The following is a 19,013-nucleotide window of genomic DNA, read 5'->3' on the forward strand; positions in this document are numbered from 1 at the left end:
ACACGGTCGAAAACCGAGAGCACTGTTCCCCGCATAATCATTCTTTTCCGATCACGGCTGGACAGAAGATCAGTTGTCCGGCTAAACTCGTTTCTAAGGTATAGATGACCCTCGATCTCTGAGTAATAATGTTTATATTTTGATTTAGTGTTTTATTATTCGAATCGTGGTTGTATGATATAAGGATTTATTTGCGGTATTAATTTTCTCTATCAAATTTTGTGTATAATTTTCTAGATTTTTATGCACGTTCATGCAACAATTCTTAATTGTTCTGTGATAGCTGGGTAAGATGGGTTATGCTCTGTAAGACGCGTCATGCTATTAGACGATTCGTGCCATAGAGGCGGATCGTACTAGTAAGACGGTTCGTGCTAGGCGGCGATACCCCATGCTATTCGGTGATTCATATAAATCTTTTGGCGATACCGTGAGGACCCGCGAACCGTAACGATATTTGGATTGATTCGAATAATAGACCTTTATCATCGTATAGAGATTGTTACAACGGGTCGAGTGGATTCGAAACCCTAGATCTTTTCTCTCATAAACTCTCACTTTTTATTGCTTATTTTTATTCAGCTTTAAATATTTTAGAAATCAACAATCAAATCTCTTTTTGAATTAAGTTAGAAATCAATTAAAACAATCGCAATTTAGCCTTCGTAATTCCTGAGGATGATACTCGGAGTACTTACCGCTATCTTTTAGGTAATAGTAATTATTCTGTTTTATTAATTATTTTTGATATGAAAACAAAGCGATCAGTGCACATCAAATTGGTGCAAAATCTAGTCTGAATTATGTACCCATGTTTCTATTGAACTAATTATGCTATTATTCATTATAATAGGGACTTATAAACAATTGCCTCGTATCGAAAGGTGTGCCCTACACAGGATATCATTTTCCAGAAATTGGGTTTTTTCGTGTGAGAGGAAGAGTGAGGCGATGAAAACAAGAAAGGAGCTTCGAAGAAGAAGGAAAGGGAAAGATTGACTGCTGGAGATATGAAGATGGAAAGATCTAAGAGGGAAAGATTGGGGTTGATTGTGTGCAACGGCTATGAGGAAGTCTCCAACGTTCAATTGGGTTTTTCCACGTTAAAAAGAAAAGCAGGAGCAAGGTCAGGATACGCATCCCTTGAGCAAAAATTCCAGTGAGCTATTTTTGAATTCTATCAGTCATCCTTAAGCTTCATCTTGAATATTCTTACACTAGTTTGAGTGTACCTTTGAACCGTATTGTAAAAAGGGATTTCACACTCTTGTGAGATTGTAACCGTTTTTGTGAGTGATTTTTGGGTAGAAAAATCATTTGGGTTTTAGGTGTCGCAAGCGTCAGAGTCTTAGCTAGTTGGAGAGGATTTGGAGTAATCGCTCGTTGTAAGGTTCTCTAGCACCTGCGAAGCTAGAGGTTTGTAACAACTATTGGAGATAGTACAACAATTCCCGAGTAGGACACTTGGGGAGTAGAGTAGGCCGTAAAGTTACGGACCGAACCACTATAAATCCTCGTGTTTGATTTCTCTTTCTTGCATACTATATTGCTTGAGTTAAGCACATGTGCTTAATTACATAAAAGATCTCTCATTTTCTAGAATTATCTAATTCTACTCATGTGCATAAATACAAAGATCTTCTAGTGTACTTATTACTTCTACACACTTCTAATTTATTTTTAACTTAGATATTCAAATACTTATTCTACATTATTCTAGAACAAGATTACAAATTATTTTTCTAACATCCCCACTGACTCCTTTTGATATAACTTGAAAGTATTCTCGCTTCTGGAACGCGGATATGGACAGTTCAAGTTGTCTAGGTGCAACAACCTCTAAGACATCTACAATCATATTGGGAAACCCTGAATCTCTTGAATTCTTGCAATGTAGCGACTTCATTCATTATATTGTTTACCACCTTATTAATCAACTGCTGGGGTGATTTCACATCAATTACCAGCTCTTTCAATCTAGAAAGTTTTGAAATCATGTCGTAGTTGAAACTCACGTCTTGAGTGTCATTTCCATGTCCAAAGGATACCCACAAGTGCTTCAAGAAGATCAAATTCTCAATGTGAGGTGGTAGATTAGTTATTCCACTCCCATGAATATCAAGTGATTCTAGATGTACAAGTTCCTCGATGTGGGAAGTGAGCTCCACCATCTCAATTATTGAGGTCTAGGACTTTGAGGCCGATCCAAGAATGAAAGAGATGATGGTAATGACGTGACACCAGTATAAGATAAATCCAACACTCGAAGAGTTGTCATATGATCAAAGAATGCTGGAGGGATGTTTTTCAGACCTAAATTATTCTGTAGGAATAGGGTGGAAAGCATGCTACAATTCATGGAATTGGGTAATCGATCCAACTCATTGTCACCCAAGGAGATCCTCTTCTTCTCCCTCCAACATTCCTCATCGGGGGCTCTCTTAGTGCTTTGTTAGTTTCCACCAAATGTTCACATTCAGGATAACCTTCCGATACGTATAATGCCACTCATCAGATGAACTAGTGCATGGTAACATGATAATCACCTCTTACCTTCCTCAAGCAATGACACATTTTTTAGGTGATCAATATTAAATCCCCAATCACAACGCGCACCTTTCTCACGTCACTACCAATGCCAAGAAGATCATCTGCTTCCCAACGTTCCAACAAAGAATCTATGTTGATGTTGCTGTCCTCGGGATATAATGCACTATACAGGAAACATATCTTATACAGATCATCACCCAACTCATTGAAACAAAATCTCAACAATTCATACACTTCTTTAATGCCTTCGCATTCTTGACTAGGCCACATCCTCCAACTATTTAGTCTATCCCTTCAGATGCTTTCAGTGGTTTTCAATTTGAAAGTATTTGCTACTTTTTCAATTAATAGCGGAAGTCCACTGCACTTTATGCACACTCGGTATGCAAGTGGTCCTATTCTTTCATCTTTAATGAGCTTTTTGCCTCTTAAAACATCTTGAAACATCTTCCATGACTCATCGCGAGACAAATATTCCAACTTAATCGCCTTGTCCACCATTTTGTTATTACAAACATGGTGCAACCTAGTTGTCAATATTATATTGCTGCCATTATTGCGAAAAGGAATCCCAATTTCATTTAAGTTGAGATATTCTTTGACATCGTCCAAAGGGAACAAGTACTTCATTCCCTCCAACTCCGTAAATATTCGTTGGGCAATTTCACCGGCATCGCTTGTTGCTACCATTGTTAGTTTCAATCTTTGCGCAATAGCTTGTTGTAGATGTTCTCTTGTTTGATTTTCCTTGCTCCCCTCTTTTGATACTGTGAGCCATATGACTATGTCGAACATTTTGGCAACTTGTTCGTGGTTATTCAAGTTGAGTAATATGGCAGTTTTCAGCAATATGGTTGTTCTGGACTTCAATTTCAAAATCCTTCCTTAAAGAACCTAAAGCTTGTATTGCTTCATTTAAAGCATCATGAAACCCCTCCAAATTGTTCAAAAGTTTGACTTTGAGAGGATCCCACCATACCAGTTTACTTTGGGAAACAGCCTGCAGTACTCTTGTTGTTGCCCCAACTAAACTGGTACTCTTGTTGTTGCCCCAACTAAATTGGTAACTGCTCCTATTGTAGCAATTATTGCCATCAAGAAACTCAGAACCTGTAGCGGAAGACCTGGAAGAAGCAAAACTATAGAAAGCATTAGCAAGAATGGAATACCGGCGTTATTAGAAGGAGTGTTAAAAGTTAATTTGCAATTTCTGGAAGCTTGAAGTGTCTTGTGTAAAGGTCTAGAATTTGCTAAAGTTAATTGGGTCTTATCTAGAAGTAGGAAGGTGAAGATTTAGTCCTATCTAGATTGAGTCACTTGAAGTTGGAAGGTCAAGGGTTATTGTTATCTAGTTATATCCACGAGTATAAATAAGACATCCTAATAAAATTCCAGAAAAATAGTTCTCTTTGCTGCATCTAAGAACTAGTAAATCTTGGGCAAATCCAACTATAGTTTTCATTGTGCCAAACATAATATACTCAATTAGAATTGCTTGGATAGGCGCATGCTTGCCACTTTGTCAGTCCCTTAATCAAAAAGATTTTGTTGTTGAAATGAACGTACCCAACAATATTGTGAAAAGGTAGATTAATATCCATAATTGAAAAAAAAAACCCACAAAAGAGTAAATGGGTTTCGAAAATGAAAAATCCTATCTCTACGTCACTATTTTTTGGAATATTCTTTATCTGTGCATATAGTTTACATCTGGTATATATTAGGTAATTATTGTTGAACAGTTGAGGCTTGGACTTCTCTTCTTAAATTCCGAAAGCTGTTGGATCTCCAAGCTTTCCTTCTCAACTAATATATGTATATATAAGTGTTTGCACAGTAGAAAACAATGTAGAGATAGGGCAAAATTTGTGGTGGGTTGTGATAGGATTTCCCATCTTCTAGGTTTTCTTTTATAGGCATATACCCATGTAACGTTACAGGAAAAATTGCTTCCTATTATTTAGGTAGTGGGGGTTATCTCACTGACCCAGATCTCTCTAACCACCCATTTTATTTAGGGAGCACATCACATGATATAACCATATCACCCCTATCCACGTGCACATCTCTTATTAAGTGGGATACACCTAATAGTGGTTTGACCAAATCAAACTCTTAGCGAACTTGGCCAATCACACCTATTGTTTTCTTGCAAACGCACAGAATAATTTTATACTCAACCAAAAAAGAAACGTTAGCCAATAATAAATATGGCAAACATAATTAACAATGAGGTATGTAAAATATAGAGGGCTATTTGGCTACCCATTTCAGCAATTATTTGATTGTAAAACATCAGAACAACAAACACCACAAATTCTCAATAGCCCGATTTCTAATAGTAGCTTTGTAGACAAAGAACGATCCAACGATACAAGAGTACATAGAGCAGAGAGTAAGGGAGATTACCAAGTTAATCTCTCGCGAAGTTGAGAGATGGTGTCGCGGTGGTAGATTGATCTGTTGAAAAACCAGTAAGCTTGATTTGGAACGTGTGGAATTATTGTTTTGGAGGCTATGAATGCCTGCAAGTGGAAGGGTAAGTTGGTGAAGAATGAAAGTCAGATAAGTCTGCAAGAAGAACAATAACAAAAACGCGGGTGTTGAATTTAAGCTTCTGTATTTCAATTTGTGATCTTTGCATTTATTGCAAAGTTATCTACTTGTCTATTTGATTTACCTATAAAAGAATGTATTCTGATTATGTAAAAGATATGAGTGGAGTAAGAGAATAAGAGAGTTACAGAGAGAGAGAAATTCCTCCTCCTTGTATGGTATTTTCAGATTGAGTGAGTTCAATATATTGTGAGTGTGTTTGTGTAATTCTCTTGTGAGTTTCATACATTATAAGTGTGTGATCAATACTCCTCCACCCAACAAACTGCTATCAGAGCACTGGGCTCTTTTCGAAAAAAAATTCTCTCTCACAGAAAAAAAACATACCTTCAACGTTCTGCTATTTTCAACTAGAAATTAGCTCCCTCAAATTCAAATTTTTGAATACAAAGCCCGATCACCCAAACGCCGCCTTGCATTTTTGGCGACAGCTTTCTGGCAAAAAGAAAAAACAGACAGACTGTTTTTTGCAGCCCAGAAATCGATTCGGTCAAAACCAAGTTTTGAGCATCGAATCAAGATCTCCTCGCCAAGACGATTCCAACGTCTCCGGAATCAATTTATTCCGACCGACGGTGATGCAACCCGGAGATCACAGTTCACAGTTCAGCAAGCAAAAGTTTTTTTTTGGTGTGAATTAATTCAGACCCACCTCCCGATTTCGTTATTATCAAAGTGAAAGAAGATATTTCAAGCAGAGCATTGAAGTCTGGTAGTTACCAAGCATTAAATTCTGGTAACGTTGAAGAAGGAGGAGTAATCCAGTGCATCTGGAACACAAATTCAACAGGCCTAATTAAACTTTAGGTCCCTGGAGTTTGAAAGATTGTAGTTCAATCCTCGCCAGACGTATTTCTGTTGTTTTTCAGGTTCGATGGCTAACGGAACATCCCAAGCCGTCATTCCAAAGCTCACCAAGGACAATTATGATAATTGGTCCATGCAAATGAGGGCACTACTTGGTGCTCAAGATGTTATGGAGGTGGTAGAAGAAGGTTATGATGAACCCACTTCAAAAGAAGTAGAAACAGCTTTAAAGGAGGAACAAAAGACGACGCTCCGTGCCGAGCGAAAGAAGGATTGCAAAGCCAAGTCCATCATCTATCAAGGACTTGACGAAGCCACGTTTGAGATCATCTCTTCTGCCAAAACTTCCAAAGAAATTTGGGAGATGCTGCATGAGACTTACAGAGGTGCTGACAAAGTGAAGAGGATTCGCCTCCAAACTCTATGAGGTGAATTCGAGTCTTTACGAATGAAATCCTCGGAATCTATTTCTGAGTATTATGCTCGAATCATGGTGGTGGCAAATCAAATGAGGAGAAATGGCGAAGCTCTCACCGACACGAGAGTTATAGAAAAGATCTTGCGATCTTTGGATCATAGATTCGATTTCAACGTTGTTACGTTAGAAGAACTTAAAGACGTTTCAACCATGTCTATTGAAGAGCTCGTGGGTTCGCAGCAAGCCCACGAACAGAAGTTTCACATAGATGACGATAGAGCCTCAGAACAAGCTCTACAAATAAAGTTATCCCTCAATGAAGGAAGGTACGAGCAAGGGGGGACATCTCAGAGGGGACGAGGCTATGGTTCCCATGGAAGAGGCTCTGGAAATTCAAATTCCAGAGGCAGAGGTGGCAGAGGATTCTTCAGAGGAGAGAATCAAAATCATGCTCCAAGAGGAGGTGGTCGAGGACAACAAAACTATGCTCCAAGAGGAGGTGGACGAGGACAACAAGGTCATAATCCAAGAGGAGGAGGACAAGGCAGAAGAGGCAGTTACAACAACCGTTTGAACGTTGACAAAAGTAACGTTCAGTGTTACAATTGCGAAAAGTATGGTCACTATAGCAATGAGTGCCAGGGAAGACCAGCATCAAATCAAGTTGGCGAAACAGCCAACTATGCAGACAAGGAGCCATCAGGAGGAGATTCAATGAGTCTCATGGCACACAGCCCAACTGAGCAGGATCAAGGTACATGGTTTCTTGATTCTGCAGCCAGTAATCATATGATCGGCTCAAGGCAGCTTTTTACTGAACTTGATGAAAAGGTTCAAGGAGATATTTCTTTTGGTGACCTTTTTAAAGTACCAGTTCGAGGGAGAGGTGATAGTATAATCAAAAGGAAGAATGGAGATCATGCATCCATCTCCAACGTCTACTATGTTCTAGATATGAAGACTAATATTCTTAGTCTTGGTCAGCTGCTAGAAAAAGGCTATCAAATTAGCCTAAAGGATATGCAACTGACGATTGCAGATGCTCAAGGGAAGCTGATAACTCGAGTACAAATGGCAAAGAACAGGATGTTTCCGCTAACTGTTCTTCATGACACACCAAAGTGCCTCAATGCCATTATCAATGACAAAGATTGGATATGGGATCTCAGATATGGGCACCTCAACTTTGAAAGCTTGAAGCTGTTGGCTAGGAAGATGGTTAAGGGCTTACCTCATATTCAACGTCCAAATGAGGTATGCGAAAGCTGTATTCTTGGCAAACAACACCGCAATAACTTTGGAAAGCAAGTTGATTGGAAAGCATCTATGCTGCTCGAGCTAGTACACATAGATGTTTGTGGTCCGTTGAAGTCAATCTCAAACGGTTAGAACAGATACTTCCTCACGTTCATCGACGACTATAGTAGAAAGACGTGGGTATACTTTTTGAAATTGAAGTCAGAAGTATTTGAAAAGTTCAAAGAGTTCAAAGCTCTTGTTGAGAAAGGAAACGGGTACCACATCAAGACGTTGCGATCAAACCAAGGAGGAGAGTACACTGGAGATCAATTTGAGGGATTCCTTAGGAAACAAGGAATCAGACACCAGTGCACACCTGCCTATACTCCTCAGCTAAACGGTGTAGCTGAGAGGAAGAATCACACCATTCTCAACATGGCTAGAAGCATGTTGAAAGATAAAGACATGCCCAAGAGATTTTGGGCTGAAGCAGTTCAGTGTGCAGTCTATTTACTGAACAGGTGTCCTACGAAAAATGTGCAGTCGAAGACACCACAAGAAGCATGGTCCACTCACAAGCCAGGTGTGGGTCATCTTAGAGTATTTGGTTGTATTGCCTATGCCAAAGTTCCGGAGGCAAACAGAGCCAAACTCGAAGACAAAAGAGTTAAATGTATCCTTGTTGGATACGGTGACAGAACGATGGGATACAGGTTGTATAATCCCATCACTCAGAAGGTGATTTTTAGTAGAGATGTCATTTTTGAGGAAAATGAATCCTGGCTGGGGTCAAATAGAAGCTACCAGGAATATGGAGCTAACACTTGAAGATGAAGAACAGGTACAAACCAGAGATGTACCTGGGAGACCAGAAGATCAGTCAGCATCTTCTCGTGGTTTTCCCTCACCACAACGAGGTGAACCATCCTCACCAGTTGAACGGGAAATTTCAGACATGAGGCCCAGAGGAATTCGGAACTTGAATGATCTATACCAGAATACAGATCAGATGGATGCAGATTTTACCATGTTCTGTCTGCAAATCAGTTGTGATCCAGTTAGTTTTGAGGAAGCTAGCAGAGAAGACAAATGGAGGAAGGCTATGGATGAAGAGATTCAGTCCATAGAGAAGAACAAGACTTGGGAGCTGACTAGCCTCCCAAAATGTCACAAGGCAATTGGAATAAAGTGGATCTACAAAGCTAAGAAGAACGCTTAAGGAGAGGTTTAGAGATACAAAGCAAGACTTGTAGCGAAAGGCTACAAATAGAGAGAGGGCATAGACTATGGTGATGTGTTTGCCCCTGTTGCCAGAATGGATACAATTAGGCTAATGATCGCATTAGCTGCTCAGAAGAGATGGAAGATCTATCAGTTGGATGTCAAGACAGCATTCCTGAATGGATTTCTAGAAGAAGAAATCTATATTGAGCAACCACTTGGATATGTGAAGAAAGGTCGTGAAGACAAAGTGTACAAATTGACGAAGGCGCTATATGGGCTGAAGCAAGCGCCTTGTGCATGGAATACCAGAATTGACAAGTACTTCCAAGAGAATGGATTTGAGAAGTGCCCCTACGAACATGCACTCTATATGAAGAAGGAGACTGATGGAAGCCAGCTGTATGTATGTCTCTACATTGATGACTTGATTTTTACAGGCAACAATCCAGCCATGTTTGAAGCATTCAAGAAGACGATGTTTCAAGAGTTCGAAATGACGGACATCGGACTTATGGCTCACTTCCTAGGCATTGAAGTGACGCAAAGTGAAGAAGGAATTTTTATCTCCCAGAGCAGGTATGCCACGGAGACACTGAAGAAGTATGGGATGGAGACGTGCAATCCAGTGACGACTCCAGTCGATAGTGGACTGGAACTGAAGAAAAATGATACTGGGAATGTTGATCCAACCTATTTCAAAAGCTTGGTTGGAAGTCTGCGATATCTGACCTGTAATAGGCCAGACATACTCTATGGTGTTGGGCTAGTCAGCCGATACATGGAGACGCTAGATCAGTCACACTTGTTCGCAGCAAAGCGGATTCTCCGCTACATCAAAGGAACTCATAGTGATGGACTGTTCTATCAGTCAGGTGGTGACCTGAATCTTTCCGGCTATTCAAATAGCGATTGGGGAAGAGACTTGGATGAAAGGAAGAGCACAACAGGGTTTGTTTTCTTCATTGGAGATACTGCCTTCACTTGGACATCCAAGAAGCAAGCGATCGTCACGTTGTCATCTTGTGAAGCTGAAAATCTATGTTGACAACTGCTCTGCAGTTGCGCTTGCAAAGAACCCGACTCATCACGAAAGAAGCAAGCACATCGATACCTGCTACCACTTCATCAGAGAGCATGTAAAAGCAAAAGAAGTGGAGTTAGTTTCTTGTAGGACATATGATCAAGCAGCTGATATCCTTACGAAGCCCCTCAAACATGAAGCTTTCGTAAAAATGAAGACAATGCTTGGAATGAAGAATCTCTGAGAATCAAGCTTAAGGGGGGATGTTGAAAAACCAATAAGCTTGATTTGGAACGTGTGGAACTATTGTTTTGGAGGCTATGAATGCCTGCAAGTGGAAGGGTAAGTTGGTGAAGAATGAACGTCAGATAAGCCTGCAAGAAGAACAATAACAAAAACATGGGTATTGAATTTAAGCTTTCGTATTTCAATTTGTGATCTTTGCATTTATTGCAAAGTTATCTACTTGTCTATTTGATTTGCCTATAAAAGAATGTATTCTGATTATGTAAAAGATATGAGTGGAATAAGAGAATAAGAGAGTTACAGAGAGAGAGAGCAATTCCTCCTCCTTGTATGGTATTTTCAGATTGAGTGAGTTCAATATATTGTGAGTGTGTTTGTGCAATTCTCTTGTGAGTTTCATACATTATAAATGTGTGATCAATACTCCTTCACCCAACATGATCATCTCCCCATCTTAGCTCTGAAACTATAGATGAGCAAATAAACACACAGAAGATAACCAAAAAGACTACCATAACTTCAACTAACAACTAAAATACATAAACTGACATAATTTCTAACCAGAAATCTCACTTATCTCCTAATATAGTACACTAGGAAAGAATCTCATGAATGAGAGGCATAAAAACTAGTAATAAATTTTTTTACCAAAAGGTATTTGAGGTTGGCTGCGATAATATCCTCTCTTGTCTATTTAGCAGAGAAACGCCGCCCTAATCTGCTTATCGTCTCCTTGCACAGTTGCAGAGCTTTACACCCCTTTCTCACAGTTACCTGCGGGAAAAAAATCTGTAAACCAAATCCTATAAGTTAATTGAATGATGCCAAACCTGGAAACAAAACCAAATCATGACATACCGCGTTAATATTTTTGATAACATATCGCGCTAATGTACAAGAAATGTGTACCTAATATATAAAATACACGATCAACTAGACTGAAGCAGTGACCAATTACGGTTTGCAAAATGATGGGCCAATGGGTTGGACCGTCGTGTAGAAACTTTATGTCCATTTCAAAATCAATTGGCAATGAGTGGAGAGGTCTCTGGGTCCTATTATTGTGCAACCTTTTTGCTGGTCTGTCATCGTGGGGTGTGAATTGTAAATTTTTAAAATGTGGGGTGAAATGGGTCCCGCTCTGATACCATGTAGAAATTTTATGTCCACCTCAAAATCAATTTGATAATAAGTGGAGAGGTCTCAAATGTTATTAAGTGATCACTCATTTCATTCTCAAGCAATGTAGGACTCTACTTTCTTAACATGCGTAATGGCCGGAGAGGAGAACCAGTGTGGAGGAGGTTTTTTTATTTTGAAAATGTAGAGGAGATGCTTTCTTGTAGAGAGAGGGACGAGGCGCGAGCTTTCTTCCATGACTGGAGAAAGGGAGAGGCAAAGAGTATTGAAATAGGAGACCTGCTATTCCCCCCTCCCCTGACACACCCCCCCTCCCCGGCCCCACCTCCTTTTCCCAGATTACCCCCCTCCCTCCCTCCTTCTCTCTCTCTCTCTCTCTCTCTCTCTCTCTCTTTCCCAGTTTGTTCTTTTCTCTTTTTTTTCCGGTTTGGTTTTTTTTTTTTTCATTTTATTTCCTTTTTTTTCTTTCCAGTTTAAATTTTTTTTCCTCTTTAATAATAGGTTCAAGTCTAATTCTAGACTTTGTAAAGTATTTGAGAGAAAAAAAGTGTTTCAATTGATTATGTTTATCCGACTGTTTTATTTTTATTTTTTGTCCTTTATAGATTAAAAAATAGTTACAAAAATAAGTGTTTCAATTTTCAATCCGTTTGAACTAGTGCAAATATGTTATTTTTCTGATCATTTCATCCTAAATGGTCGTAATAAATTTTTGGCTTCAAGGCCTTTCAATGGACACCCTAAGAGAGTCTTGAAACTAAATAATAAGCCTTAGGGTGTTTGTTGAAAGGCCTTAAACCAAAAAATTAATTATAACCATTTAAAATAAAATAATAATAAAAAAACGATCTTTACTCTGATTTAACTGAATTGAAAATTAAAGCACATTATTCTTGAATTATATTTTTAAATATACAAATGGTGTATTTATAGAAATTAAATAAATAAGATATAAGTAATTAAATAAATAAAAAATTAAAAAGTAGGGGGGCCCGAGGGCTCTGCTGTCCCTATTGGCATAGTAGCCCCTAAAACGTTTCTGTTTTAGTTTTAAAAAAAATAGAAACCAGCCATTTGCAATCATATGAAGTAGAAACGTAATTTGAAGCACTATACTACTGAATCAGTTAAGAGGATCTATGCTAAATAATGGTTAACAAATTTATTAAATTGTACTATAGTTAAAAAAAAAAGTAATCCTAAATATAACATTTGTATTCTGGATTAGTATGTCGTTTGCAAAATATATTTCGTAATTAGTTCCCGAACACTAATTGTAATCTTAATGAATTTTTGAGCACCCAAAGAGAGACCTGAAACTAAATAAAGAACCTTAGGATACTTGTTGAACGGCCTTAGAGCCAAAAATTCATTATGACTATTCAAGATAAAATGATAAAAAAAGCAAGATCTTTGCACCGATTCAACCGGATTGAAAATTGGAACACTTAAATAATATTAAATAAATAAAAACGAAAAAAAATATAAAAGTTATTAAGTAAATAAATGAGAAATAAAAAATTGGTTGATTACTTACTTGTATAATATTAAATAATTTAAAAATACATATAAAGAGTAAAAAAATAAGTGTTCCAATTTTGAATTGGTTTGAACCGGTGCAAAAATCTTATTTTTCTTATCATTTCATCATAAATGGTCGTAATGAATTTTTGGCTCTAAAACCTTTCAATGAGCACCCAAAGAGAGACCTGAAACTAAATAAAGAACCTTAGGATACTTGTTGAACGGCCTTAGAGCCAAAAATTCATTATGACAATTAAAGATAAAATGATAAAAAAAAGCAAGATCTTTGCACCGATTCAACCGGATTGAAAATTGGAACACTTAAATAATATTAAATAAATAAAAACGAAAAAAGATATAAAGTTATTAAGTAAATAAATGAAAAATAAAAAATGGGTTGATTGGGGTGTGGGGGTAAAAAGGGAATTGGGGTGTGGGGCCGGAGGGGGGCGGGTGTCGGGGGGAGTAGCAATTTACTTGAAATAGACAGGCCCCGTTCCAGAAACCTTCTTAAAAAGTAAGCAACTTATTTTATATTTTTAAACTAAAAAATAATGTAAATAAAAAATAATTTTTAAATTTTTTTTACATCTTATAAAAGATCTCATCGAGATCTTTCAAACAAGATCCATATTGCATATTTTTAGATTTCAATAATAAGCCTATAATTTTTGAGTTTGAAATTGCCTTCTATAAAAATAAGGACTTAAAATTCGTTTTGGAACGGGGCCTAATAGGTTTTTTTATTTTTAAAATGGAGAGGAGATTGGTTGCAAAAGTCTTCTGAGTAAAATTGGTGGGTAGAAAGTCACTTTCACCGTGTGGAAATTCTATTCAGACCACCCTTAATTTCTCAGTACTCGCACCAAACTCAAAATTTTTTTTTTCAAAAATGGCCAAGTTACCTTTACATTTCTCAATATCGACAAGAAGTTGAGTTCAGAAGGGATGAGAAAAATGAGGGTGATTAGGACATTCTTATGCGGTAATAAATGACCAATCAAGTGAAATTTGTCCTAAGAAGAATATGCAACAACTCCAAAAACTTGTGGAATGAGGATATGATCGAATAGAAAGTTGTCAGGAAATTTCAATCTGGGCTTAGCTCTGGGTATAATATTCAGTGGGCGAGCCCCGATTTCAGCGGTTTTAATTGTTTTTGTGTAATTTTTAGGGGATGTATATGTATAAATACAACTTCCTAAACTTGTTTTAGTGTTACCAAACTTTTGTTAGAGGCTAAGGAAGAGAGAAAAAACACCATTGTTCATCATGTTCTTAAAGCATTCATCAAATTCAAGTGTGTTCTTTCCTATGGCCGGCTAAGCCCCTTATCTAGCGGGAGGATGAAACCTCGTACCAAGTAACCGTGTTCTTTTGCATAGAATAGAGTTTTAATTTGAATCGGATTATGTGTTTGATATTGTACAGACCGCTTTATCGGGTTGACTTTGGAGTCTACACAAATGATCTAAGTTGTTCCTTAATTTTTAAATATGTTTTTTAATAGCCCGCAAAAAATCAGCTTGATCGAATAACTGTAAGAAATTCATCCAAAGTACAACTTTTCATTCAGAACAGGAATCGTGAATTCTGAATAAAAATTTACGGGATACCTAGAGTTATCTGATCAAACTGATTTTTTTCCAAGCCGCTCAAAAGATTATTTTCCTGATTAATGAACGGCTTGCCGCTTGTGTTTGTGTGGAATTCTGAAGAGTACTATCGATATAAAGTAATCAGAACGTATAAGTATAGTCGTCCTCTTGCTCAAGTTTGGGAGATACATCAAATAATGATAAAGTTGAAGAGACATACGTAAAAGAAAGAAGAGAAAATTTCTTTTATATCCCTTCGATTTTGACCAAAAATTCATTTTGATTCTTCACTTTTTAATTTCGGCATAAAAATACTTTGACTTTTCAATTTTTTTAATGCCATCCTTTAGGGATATATACATATATACATGAAAAATATGGTGTTTGGATTAAGTACCCTACACATATTAAATGCCGTTGATTCCTGCGTGGGCCCCCTCGTTTTTTATTTTATAGAATTTTTGGACGGCTTGGATCGGCTGTCCGGAGACATCCCGGCGCGGCCGTCGGTCCCTATAGCAGGACTCAAAGAAAACGGATTCCTTCTAAAGGATGACATTGAAAAAATTTGGAAAGTCGAAGTATTTTTATGCCGAAATTAAAAGGTAAAGGACCAAAATGAATTTTTGATCAAAGTCGAAGGGATATAAAAGAAAAGTTTCCAAGAAAGAAAGACCAAGACTTTGCCCGACAAAGACTTCAGAATGAGCGGTGATCCGAAATGGAATGCACCTCACAACGGAGACTTTATGATTACTTTTCTGTGTCGGTATTCACATCTATAATACAAATTGCGACGGTATGATGACTCATATATTTTTCTTACATACATATTAATCGTTGAATTTAACACATATTTTTCTGCATAAATCTCCATCCTTCATTCAACCCTTGGTATTTTGATAAATACTTTGCATTTTTTGGAATAAAAGGATAAAACAGAACAATAAATGGGAAGTTTATGGAGAAACTAATCTGGTCCTAATTTGAAGTTGTCTGACATTTTTAGTAGATGCCGTGGATTGGTTTCATCCTAAGGCCAAGAATGAAAGGGCTATTTCCGAAAAACCAGGCGTATGATTTCCAAAGTCTGGAACTTAAAAAGGTATATAAAATCCGGGAAGTGATTTTGGCACTCTCCAATTTAATAACCGCACTTCCAAAGAGGAGTGCCAAAATCAATTTGGGGAGTGTCAAAATCAATCTCTACAACCTTATGCCTTGTTTTTTACTTCTCAAAAAGCATTTTTCAAAAAATTCTTCATAGATTCTCTTTACTTCCAACATTTCTCTTTCTATCTCTCTCCATCTATTACTCTTACTATTTTTCAAAAAAAATTTCAAATCCAAATCCAAACACGGCATTAGCTATTTCCAAAGTCAAGGGCTGACTTTGGGTTTCCCAAAATCAGGCGTACATTCTTCTTTTGTTTCCTCCCCCATCCCTCCTCTCTTAACCTCAGTTACTATACTACCACACCATTGAAAATCACCGAACTCTACTTCCGAGTTCGAGACTACAAGAATTGAGGTGAGTGGCTTCATTATTTTAACTGTATATAGAAATTGTTTTCTTTTGGTTTACCCCCAACCACAGTTTTCTCTCTATCTCCCCTTTTGTTTAATCTATTTTTTTTTTTTTTTTACAGTTAAGTAAATAGATTTGGGGTTCTTCTTCTACGTTACCTATTTTCTTTCGGTTCAATTTTTCCTCCATTTGGGTTCTGTGTCTAACAATTTTTTTTTGTTTCTTCTACCATCCATATTTTTTTATAAGAAAAGGGTGGTTTTGAATCTGTTTTTTATGGTGGGGGTGGGGGGTGTTTTCAAGTGCAATTTAAAATTAACAATTTTTTGTTGTTTTCCCTGCCATCCATATTTTTTTTACCAAAATGTAAAACCCAATGTGCGGGTAAGTCTATGGTGGTCCTTTCTAGCAGATTTATATTTTATGTTCCATGTCGATTTTTTTTTGGTTGCCCCTACCGTATTTTTTTTTTTAAATTTTAAGGGGTATTCGGATCTCAATTTGTTAAAACCCCGTTGGATTTATCTGCAAAAGAATGTTAATCGGCCAACCCTTGAAATTTTTTTTTTTTATAGCCCCAATTGGATTATCTGAAGTCACTATGTTCTGGTTGAGAGATCCTTAGATTTGGGAATGAAAGTGCATGTGAGTGGTTACAGGTCACAGGGTAGTAGATTTGGGTAATTTTAGATGAAGTTGATCTAGGGTTGTGAAATCATCCTATTAGTAGAAGACGTTTAACTATGAGTGAAAACGTAAGGAAAATTTGAAAGTCATTGAATCTTTGTGTTAATTAGCTAATAAAGTTGAAGAAGGAAAACGTACCTTCTAGAAATTGTTTGTGCCTGAAGGCACGGCGCAACACATTTTTTAACACGATTAAAATAAATTAACTAATAAAATTTGAAAATTGAGGAGTGAAACTGTGCCCCTGCTTGAAGGCAATAATTCAAAAGCATTGACATAAAATAATGAAAAACTTTCATACACCCTAACACTAAAACTGCTTAATCTCAATAGAAGATATTATCCAAGGAATCAAAGCACATGCAAAATTGTTTAAAAAAATTAGTGAGGCTTTATTCAAGATTGCATCAACAAAACCGCTATTTTTTCCAGTAAATATGTCAACAAATTTGTACATTCTAGGAGAAACACAGTAAGAACACAAACAATGATCAACACAAACACCATCGGTATAATGAAGCTTCCTCCTCCATCTTTAAATGGTAACTTGATATGAAACAATTTGTTGATATGGAACAAAACCTTCCGTTTTTACATTCAAAAATTAGTAACTTGATATGGAACAAAACCTTCCGTTTTTATTTACCTATTGCTCTCCTACGCATGAGCTGACGCCTCCTAAGTAACTTGGTCCCTTTAAAGATATAACATCAAACATCTAGAAGTTAGAGAACCAACAAAGCCAAAATTAGAGGTATAAAATATTCTATACATTCACAAATTTGGTCAAAAAAGAAATAGTCAAAACATAAGTTACGGACACCAACAGGTTCAACACTAAAGAAATGAACATGGCATAGACGGGCATCAAAATGCACGTTCCCTTTCTCTACTTTCAAAGGAGAAACAAATCCTCTACATCTAATTCAACAAAGAAGGAAAGAGCCCATTACCAAAGAAAGTTATTTGGTGTGACCGCAAAAAGAAGTTAAAATCAATGCCTTCACAAAGGGGAGGAGTCGAGCTGCTCTATCCTAGTGGACGGTGCAATCACCAATCATACCTTGAAAAAAAATATTGGCATCAAGAGCAAATTGTGTATTGAATTTCCACTCAAATTACATGTGAAAAAGAAATATCAATAACATACTCATCAGATATAAGAACTCAATGAGGAAGAGAATAAAAAAGGGGGTCATCACTTTGGTTGGCTACCAAAAACAAAGGCGGAATCGCCTCATCAAGATGAATGAGGCAATAGACACCAAATTATATGAAATTTTGACTAAATTTTCAATCAAAGGTGGATCACCCATGCTGACGGCACTCCCCCAACAATTTTCCGTAGTTGTTTGGTGGAACGTGATAAAGTTTTGCCAAAATTCAATTTAGTAGCTGGGCTATGGGTCAAACCGTGTAAAAAATAAATCTAAGCCAAATACATAAAGGAAACAAACCACCAAAAACTCAATCCATATGGGTTCTGGTGTTGTTGCCCTGGATTATAAGCCATGGCTTGTTGGTTTAATTTGCACCGTTCATTTCAAATAAGCTCATGCATGTGTGTACTAAAATAAAAAGAGGCAGATAAATTCCTCATAACCCTTTATTCGACAATTTCCCCAGTGGAATCTCCCTACGCCTTACCACAAATGCAACCCGAGTACAGTAGTAGTTCAAGACAGAGGTATAATAAAAAACTACTAACACTATCAAAACCATCTTTTCCAATTTTCATAAAGAGGGCAATAAGAAAATACAAAACCACCAAATACAACCAGAGAATTCAGCTACAATATTCCCAATTCGTTAACCACTAAATACACTCATGCAAGGCATTCATAGTCTTATTTGTGGGAGAGGGTAAGTAAAATGAATACATTGTTTGCTTCAAACTCAACATTCTTCGGTTGTGCTAGTGTTCCTAATTTAGGGCCCTCATTCTCATTTCTTCAATGTCCCATCCCATCCCTTTAGCACCCACATATTTTTTCAATTCTAGAAAATGACAAATTAGATAAGAAATGGACAAATGAAAATCCACGACCAAGGTATAAAATAAATCAATTCACATGTCCATAGATGGTTAGATTGTCCAAAATTAAAAGTCCTAAGAAGTTGTTTGAAATGGGTCAACATTATTTTATCATCAATGGCGAATATTGTCAAGTGATAAAAAGCAAATTAAAATAACTTAGTCGTAAGCAAAAGAAAGTTAATAGAAAAGGATAATAAATTCAAACAGATTGGCTAATATACAGTGCACATAGTACAGTGCACGTGGTACAAGCCAAACAGTTCTCACTTTCAAAATATAAGGGTGTTTTAGTAAATTCATTCTAATAAAAACAAAAATGAAAATGACATTAACAAATAGGAAAGTGGCAAAATCAGCTGCCATTGAAAATCTCCAAC

At 37.1% G+C, this 19,013-nt stretch overlaps 2 protein-coding genes across 3 annotated transcripts in view; both read right to left on the minus strand.

Moving 5' to 3' along the window:
* Nucleotides 1–19,013, minus strand: part of LOC131306372 (probable disease resistance protein At4g27220) — an 86,974-nt gene that overhangs the window by 26,951 nt on the left and 41,010 nt on the right. The window lies entirely within an intron of this gene.
* On the minus strand, nucleotides 2,845–3,345 carry LOC131307083 (probable disease resistance protein At5g43740). The gene has a single exon (XM_058333500.1). The coding sequence runs from the start codon at nucleotides 3,343–3,345 to the stop codon at nucleotides 2,845–2,847; it is 501 nt and encodes a 166-aa protein (XP_058189483.1).

The sequence above is a fragment of the Rhododendron vialii genome, chromosome 11a (assembly GCF_030253575.1).
Source record: "Rhododendron vialii isolate Sample 1 chromosome 11a, ASM3025357v1".
In the NCBI taxonomy this organism is placed as follows: Eukaryota; Viridiplantae; Streptophyta; class Magnoliopsida; order Ericales; family Ericaceae; genus Rhododendron; species Rhododendron vialii.

Excerpts from the sequence above, each read along its gene's own strand:
- LOC131307083 (XM_058333500.1), bottom strand. The coding sequence starts at position 3,345 with ATGTTCGACATAGTCATATGGCTCACAGTATCAAAAGAGGGGAGCAAG.